At 41.3% G+C, this 8,386-nt stretch overlaps 1 protein-coding gene across 2 annotated transcripts; it reads right to left on the bottom strand.

Annotated features, from left to right (window-relative positions):
- Positions 1 to 285: 285 nt before the first annotated feature.
- nr2f2 (nuclear receptor subfamily 2, group F, member 2) lies at positions 286 to 6,810 on the bottom strand. 2 transcript variants are annotated; one of them, XM_071530852.1, is made up of 3 exons: positions 6,360 to 6,810; positions 4,841 to 5,386; positions 286 to 2,788 (listed from the first exon to the last, which is right to left on the bottom strand). In XM_071530852.1, the coding sequence occupies exons 1-3, from the start codon at positions 6,808 to 6,810 to the stop codon at positions 2,514 to 2,516; spliced, it is 1,272 nt and encodes a 423-aa protein (XP_071386953.1). In that variant the 3' UTR covers positions 286 to 2,513. The 2 variants fall into 2 exon arrangements, with proteins under 2 accessions (XP_071386953.1, XP_071386954.1); XM_071530853.1 differs by having other exon boundaries at positions 4,841 to 5,368.
- Between the last annotated feature and the right edge of the window lie 1,576 nt (positions 6,811 to 8,386).

The following is an 8,386-nucleotide window of genomic DNA, read 5'->3' as shown; positions in this document are numbered from 1 at the left end:
TCCCCCCCATCCGACCACACACCAAATGCACGCACGCACACGCAAACACACGCGTACACACACGCGCGCACACACACACGCACACGCACACACACACACACACACGGACATGTATACACTGACGCACAGTCGTTTGGGAAGTAATAAAACATGAAAAACTTTTGTTTTCAAATTCATAAATTATAATTTAATACCAAGAACAAATTTACAGCAGAATGCTTGTTTACAATAAGCTAACACAAACAAACAAGAATTGTGTTCAACTATAAACTTTCACACACACTCACATATATCACTTGCAATTAATAATAATAATAATAATAATAATAATAATCATAAAAAAAGTATCTATACGTTATCAATACCCTGCAGTCATATATTTTTATATATTTATATAAAAACGTGGGTCAGTTTAAACTGTTCATAATTACAATCATGTATCATTCTCTGGTCCATATGTGGCTACGAACAGCCAAAGATCAGTGTTCAATCAGCTACACAATGTGATCCCTTTTAATTCAACCACAACATGGTGTTTTGTGTGTGTTGAAGAAAAGCCTCAAAACAAGGACAAAATTGCTAGCTTCCAAACACACACACGCGCGCGCACATACACACGCGCGTACACACGCATACACACATACATACACACACCACGGCACCTGTCATAGACCAAAGGAGCATAACACTAAGTTAAAATAGCAACTCCTTTCCAAACCAGCTCACCCTGTTTAAGTCTTTAGCCTAATAATGAACGTCGTTTCTTTTCTTTTTTTTCTTTTTTTTTAAATACAAGGGCTAGTGTACTGAATGCACAGATTATATCTATACAGTCAAAAAAAAAAGAAAGAAAAAAAAAACATTTACATTTATATATATCAAAGGTAAAATAGGTTAGCGACCTGTGGCCATGCATTCACAGTCTAAATATACATGAAAAAGAAAACATTTGTAGTAATATGTATATACATTAAAAACATAACTTTCAGTGCTACTAGCTAAGTCTGCCACTCAATTTGAAGACGTTGTATTACCGAGAGAAAAAAAAATGGCAACCACAGATTTTTCTTAATCACATATACTTTGTATAAAGGAAAAACTCGTTGAAATGAATTGACCTATATTTACAAGAATACTGCCTCTAATCAATGTTTTCAAGTGAAATACACGAATATACGACTGAAGTTTCAAATCTAATTGTGTCCCCCAAAATGTTATAGGCCTACTTTAACAACGTTTTGATAAGAAATCACATCATGCTTGTCAGGCACTTAATGCTTGAAGTGAAATAAAGGGTGACATTTTAGGGACGCTTTAATAATACTGCTATTAAACACTACTCTGGCTAGGCTTCAAACTTTTATGACCCTTGACCTCTCCAATTTTTTATAACAGGTTACTTCTATGGCTAGTTGTGTTTCCAGTGCAGTTGGAGCCACTGCAAACGCCCCTATATGGATATAAAGCATGTAGGGCAACCTGTCTCAAACAAGCAAACCTCTAAAACAGTAGGTCTAGGTAACTTATATGATTTTTTCCCCCCTTTAATTATCGTCGACTTTAAGGTCTTTCCAATTGGGGGAATTGATGCCAAATATTCAGAGCTGGCTGGTGCGTGGGAAGACTACGCCAAATAAGTTAAATCGTGTAAACTGATCGTGTCTGCGACCGTCAAACTAACAAATCCTTATTATTATTTTTTCAGAGAGAGAGATGATGTGGCTTTAGTCTTAAACAGTAGTGAAAACAAGTGGATCCTGTAACTTCATATTAATAAAGAGCAAATGTGTCCGCTGGGTCATAAAGTTGAACATGAACTCCAAAAACCCCTTTTTCCCCAGATGGTATTGGTCATCCTAAGAATATAAGTGCGCTTGCAGCATTAAGCCTAGATTATAAGCCTATATTCCTATTGCTGTGGTTTTAATTCTTTTTAGAACATTTTTACATTATTTCACCGTTTCAAAATAAATCATTGTCTTAGAAAATAACACCACCTGTACTACAGAAATCACATAGGCCGGTTTGGAACCAGAAAGGAGGAACAAAGTAAAGTACAAAACACAGCTATACATGGACACAGGACAAGTCATTTGAGAAAAGAAAACTCACGTTTTCCCTTTCTTCATGAGTTTTTTTTCTTTTTACCCAAATTATCATTTTTAAATGCACTTAATACTTAAATTTTCCTTATAAGGATCATCAAAATCCCTTTTCCTTATGTGTGTTTTTTTTGTTCATTTTCTTCTTTCTTTAAAAAAAAAATGGATCGAAGCAGGTTGTTCTGCATGAACACTGGGAGCTTGTATCTGCCATTTTGAAAGTTCACTGGATGTCTCAATTTTTTGGAGGGGGGGGGAATTCACAGTCATTTACGTCAATGTCTTTCTTCATGAAAGCCAGCCCCGTGTAACAGCCGGTTGGTTTTTTATTCCTTCTACAAAAGCAGCTATAACCATTGTAGTCTCGCAGCCCCCCAACCCCACCTTTTGTTTGTTCGTCTCCTTCTTGGTTTACTGAATTGACATGTAAGGCCAGTTAAAACTGCTCCCCGAAAGCAACATATCCCTGATGAGAGTTTCAATTGGGGTTTTACCTACCAATCGGACGAAAAATAATTGTTCTATGACCGAGGAAGAGACTGTGCGGAGGGAAGGCAAGCGGAGTAACAACTTCCCAAACCGTGTTGGCTGGTTGGGATACTGGCTCCGGACATATTCCTCCAGGGCGCACTGGGACTTCTCCTGCAAACTTTCCACATGGGCCACATCTGAGAGGCCACAAGCATCTAAGAGGGGGGGAAAGCAAATAAACATTAATAAAGTGTAATTTAAAGTGCTTCTCTCGCTAAGATTTATTTATTTTTAAGTGGATTGATATCCCCGCCACTGGCGAGATTTATTACCCTTCACAGTTTTTTTCTTTAAAAAGGTTATTATTTATGGAAATAACCCCTATACCCAAAAATATGTATAAGCTGATGTTTTGATGTCAACTTAATGGAAAAAAAAATCAATGTATGTGCTTGACGAGTGTATTCTGATAATGATGGTAAGAATAATAATATTGTGCCAATAATAGGCGAATAATCACCACACCACAGATAAATGTATGATCCCACATAATGATGGTAATGCATCCATTGTTTTATAAAAATTACATTTGTATTAAAAAAAAAATAAATAAAAAAAATAAAAAAACTGAACCGCTCAGGCTGCCACTCTCATTTGGGTGTTTCTCATTTTATTGCTATTATAACGCGTTTATTTCTCTCGGTGAAGCCTCTTAAAGGGGAACTAAATAATTTACCATATTCATAGCTTAAGACTATATTTCAGACAGGCCCATCTGACACAGCTAGAGAGAGAGGGAGAGGGAGACAGAGAGGGGGGAGGGAGGGAGAGAGAGAGAGACCTACTGACCTTTAGTGAGCTGAGATTTAGCTTGAAAAAGGGCCCATAGCCTACGGAGTTGCCGTCATACTATACCATCAGAGACGCATAATCACTATCTGTGCTGCTGTATGTGGGCGGCAGCTGATTATGTGCCAGAAACGCTTGTACACACATTGGTTAAGTTTACAAAGTTTATACATGACAACAACAAACCCACCAAAGTAGCAAAAGGCGTGTCATGCCAGCTACAACAGATAGCTCAGGTTAAAGCCTCCGGGACTCAGGTATGAAGAGAGGGAAATTAAGCCATCATGGCCCAATAAAGGCCTAATGATAAAACGCATTGACCTGAAATGTGATTTTTTAGAATAACAAGACACCACGAGAACAATAGCGGATTGGCAGAGCTAAATGAAATACAGAAGTTGATGGCTTACAGGTATGATATCGTTTCAAAGAAATGCACACTCTCTACGGCGAATCCCTCGTAAATCTCTCCCACATGTATTTTTTTTAAATTTTATTTTCCCTTTTAATGCTGCAGCTAATGTAACAAAATAGCTGGGAAGTTTGGGTCATGACCTAGTTCTGGAGCAAGTCTAGAGATGCCTTGAATCCTGCGCAGCGAGGAGGCAACACAGAATATTTCTGCAAATAAAAATTCATAATGTATCTTCCCAAGTCTCTGCTCAGTATCAGCAGAGAAAGGCACATACTGATATATTTGCAATCACAGGTTATATAAGCGTTATACGTGCTGTAATAGCTTATGTTTCTGGGAAATGCCTGTCCTTAAATGACAAGAGAGCGTTGAAACCTGCGCTGTGCTTTTACTGTGTGCAAATGGGACATTAGGCTTGTCTTTCTTTTTCTATTCCCCTCCCCCTCGGAGCCTGACATCATTTATATCTGTCATTCCCTACAAACAAGACGTGGGGTATACACACATTGATAAATGGCTAAAAAATATCAAAGTGTAACAATTCATCTACAAAGCATCGGACTCTCTGTAACTGCACTAACAGCTACATTTTTCGATGCTTAAGGCTATTAGTGTGAAGTTATCAGGCCTGTGTATTAACTCGAGTTTATTTTCTAGTCTTCGAGACAGGCAGCACTTCCCTCGTGTTCTGTCCTCACTTTAATTAAAATAAAATCTCATGCCGTGGCCATGTCACATTTTCCAGTTTAGCGTTGTTTATGCATCTGACCAATCAGCAGATTAATCAGATGGTTTCATAATTTACTAGCCCAAGGCCTATCCACTTGCTTAAGAGAGGAAGTGTTGGTGAACATTTAAGTGGGATGTTCTAGGACACGCTGGGAAAACTCTTGCCAGTGTACATACTGTATATTACGGTCATAGTTATTTTAGTTGATGTCAAAGTGTGTGTTAGTTACGTTCACACTGAACTTTTAGTGCATGTGCCAGTCTATTGTCTTACCTGAGGTGAAGAGCACAATTGCCTTTAAGCAGCTATATTCAGCAGAGTCAACGTGCAAAGCTTTGAGCTTTTCCACTTGTTCTTGGAAGATCCTAATGTGGTCCATAAAGGCCACCACTCTGTCCGCAGACATGGGGGAGGCGTGAAGGCCAGCCGCCGCCAGGAGAGGAGCCACATGTAGGGGCATGGAGCACTGCGCGGCGTTGAGCACAAATAACTCACTCCACGTCAACCTCAGCAGAGCCACCTGGTCGGTGATCTGAAGGTCTGGAAAGAAGGGAATATTCCTGGCCCACTCCACGGCACTGAAGAGCATCCTGGCTGCTAGTTCACAAATGTTCTCGATGCCCATTATGTTGTTGGGCTGCATGCACTGACTGCCATACCGGGACGTCGGGTAGGGCTCCGCTCTCAACAGAAGAGAGATATATCCGGATAAGTAGGAATGGCAGTGCAGTGGGTCTCCATTTGTCAAGGCGAACTGACCGTGGTGTGGCTGTGTGGGTGGCATCCGTCCCCTTTGCACGGCTGCAGTAAAAAGAGAAACTACAGATATTGATGCCTGAATTCTACAAATCATGACACATTTTCATCCTGACCATGCTGGACGCTGTCAAATAGGCTATTATACATTTTTAAAGTGCAGACAACTGCCCGCTTAATCAAACGTTTACACTTACATAAAATAAATGACATATGTAGGCTACATTATGCATAACATTATAACACAAATATTGCATTATTGCACACGAGTAAAGGAACAGGCTGCAATGACGAGAATGGGGACCTGGTGTTACAAACCATGTTCTGAAATACCAAAGGTGCGTTTCTAAACACATTTTACGCAAGCCATGCATATATGTAGCTTTAAAATGATGTTATTCAGCAACAGCAACATGAGCTGGCTGTGAAGGAACACAAAGAGGGCAAGGCAGACCTTGCATGTTTAACCCTTAACCTACTTAGCAATTCATCTCGTTTCACCCTGCAAGCAGGCCTATTTTTCGACTAATATACAAAGAAATGCTCAAGGTTACATAGAGGCTGTGCATGCATAATTCAGCCAAATGTCCAGTTTTACAGTCGGGGGACAGACAGACAGGGTAAATGTAGATGTAGCCTGAACACGCCATCTCTTAAATTCGACACTCGCCATAATAGCGCAGTATACTGTATCATCTATTCAATACAGATGCATATCTACGTCCCTGCTTTAACAAAAAAATATATTATTCGATTGCCGTGCTCGTGGCTGGGGCTCGGCTGTTATTAGAGGGAAACAGAGCCATAATGCGCTCGAGCTAAATACTATAATGTAACGCTAAAGGAAGGTCCGGCGAGCCCCGTGTCGACCACAGCAGCAAGCGGCTCCATGGCGTGCTCCAGCCGCACAGCCTTGGAGGGAACAGTCGGGAGAGAGAGAGAGCAGACTATGGGGGCGACATAACATGGTTTCACGTTTGATAAGCCTGTAACGCACAAACAGATTACATGAATAAGAAAACAAAATTCCCAATACCTTCCCGTCTCATGCCAACTTTAAGGCATTTTTTGAGGCGGCAGTACTGACACTGATTGCGGTGGTGTTGGTCAATTGGACAATTCCTGTTGGCACGGCATGTGTAAGTGAGGTTCCGTCGTACGCTCCGTTTGAAGAAGCTTTTGCACCCCTCGCAAGTAAACTGGCCGTAGTGTTTGCCACTCGATTTATCCCCACAAACCACGCATTCAATGTGCTGTGGCTGTTTCTCCGACTGCTGCGTCGTCTGGTTCGTCGGCGTAGACTGTGTGTTGTTCGGGGGTCCTTGGACGGGAGTCTGAGGGGTCGGAGGGGCGACCTGAGAGGCTGTCAGATTCAACTGGCCTGGTTGAGGGGTGGGAAGAGATAGTCCTCCTTGGGTTTGCGAGGAAAGGGTGCCTTGGGTGTCAGCCACATCGTCCTGGGAGCCTCTCCACACTACCATTGCCATATCTATCAGTCAACGTAAAGAAACTTTTTGTCTGCCGTTTTGGTGTCGCGGTGAATAATGTCTCAAGGAAACGCGGCAAACTGTGATTAACAGCCGGACACACAAAATGTCAAATCTACCCTACGTTGAATCCACTCTGGATCTCCCGAAAAACTGTCGATTTATTGCTGTTGGAGACGTTGCGAAGCACGTTTTCAAAACTGATGCGATGGCGAGCTGAGTCGCTGCCTTGCGCTTAAAGGCCAAGTCCAGGGGCGCTTACAGTCAGCCATCCAGTACACCCATCAATGGGAAAGGTAGGCTAAATATTATAATAATCAATCGAGGTAGCATGGACTATTCAATGAATGGTGTAGCAGGTTGGTAGACGGTGCGTGCAGCAGCATAAAAACAATTGGTGAGCACACTAGCAGCCACTATCAAGTTCCAGCACAAGTCTTGAAGAAAATCACCAACTGGGTAAAAAAAAATGCGTCTTGTTCCTTTTCTTCTTGTGAGGTAGCGCCAGCAAGCGCGCAGCTGAAGCCAATGTTTTGAGAGCCTGGAATATGAAGACAACTCTCCAAAAAGCGAAAGCACTAAAAACAAAAAAAATATATAAAGATCACAACCTACAAACCTCCTCCGTGCACGGAAAAATAATAGGCAAAAAAGAATAGAGAATCAAAGTGATCAAATATGTTAAAAAGGCGGAGGTTAGGAAGTGATTTGCGATTGGTAGGAGCCGGGCTGGCAGAATGCTTTCTCTCTGATCAGCTCACTGAGCTCTCTATATAGTGAACTTTGACACGACTGCTGCAACTTAGCACACGTTACCATGGAGATCGGCTGCCATATAAGGAAGGAGAGTGTGTTTGACTGGTCAGAGCTCAGGGACCTCCCCCTGAACCCCATTGGCTAGTCGGCACTTGTGCTACTTGGTACCTTGCCAGAGCCAGGATGGAGGTCGAGAGGGCCGCTTGGTCCTAAAAAGAGACGATTTTCAGAAAGAGGAATCGTTCTATTCACTCAAATAGCCCAGACTATACACTCACGTGCACGCCTGGTAAAGCCTTGAACATTTTATGGAAAAAAAAAACAAGAAGCTTGATTCAATTTTTGCTTCATATCGCCTCACATTATATCCACTACGGGTAGCCCTAATAAACTGAAATATCCTAAGAGATTTTGTCCATGAGATACAATTACACCTTCTTGACGTGATCTGTGCTCAAACATAAAATTGTCTATCCATTGTGCCTTTATCATGATTCTTTAGGTCTATGGATATAACTTTTGAGCAAAATACCCAGAAAAAAAAAAAAACTAAGGCTATGATGTCAACAGCCTATTTGAAATTGAAAGAGCCATATGAAGACTGCATTTTGGTATGTGTCATTTGTACAATCACACCAGACACCGAATAGGGTCACTCATAGGTGAGCAAGACAATGATAACAACACCTAGTAGTTCTATATTTTACTATATGGTTGTGCAACATTTGCAGAGGCTAATAAACTGCTAGTACCTCTAATCTTACAAGGCTCCACTCATCACAATCCACATTCTCTTCTAAAAATGTTGTGTTAGGCTACT

Source organism: Centroberyx affinis, unplaced genomic scaffold (genome assembly GCF_046629955.1).
Source record: "Centroberyx affinis isolate AG114_WGS23_722 - 3 ecotype Tasmania unplaced genomic scaffold, CSIRO-AGI_Caff_v1 ptg001987l_1, whole genome shotgun sequence".
In the NCBI taxonomy this organism is placed as follows: Eukaryota; Metazoa; Chordata; class Actinopteri; order Beryciformes; family Berycidae; genus Centroberyx; species Centroberyx affinis.
This window is presented reverse-complemented; position numbering and strand designations above follow the sequence as displayed.

Excerpts from the sequence above, each read along its gene's own strand:
- nr2f2 (XM_071530852.1), bottom strand. The coding sequence starts at position 6,810 with ATGGCAATGGTAGTGTGGAGAGGCTCCCAGGACGATGTGGCTGACACC. Across the intron at positions 5,387-6,359 it reads AGTTGGCATGAGACGGGAAG|TTTCTCTTTTTACTGCAGCC; the intron begins GTATTGGGAATT and ends CAATATCTGTAG. Across the intron at positions 2,789-4,840 it reads AATTGTGCTCTTCACCTCAG|ATGCTTGTGGCCTCTCAGAT; the intron begins GTAAGACAATAG and ends CCCCCCTCTTAG.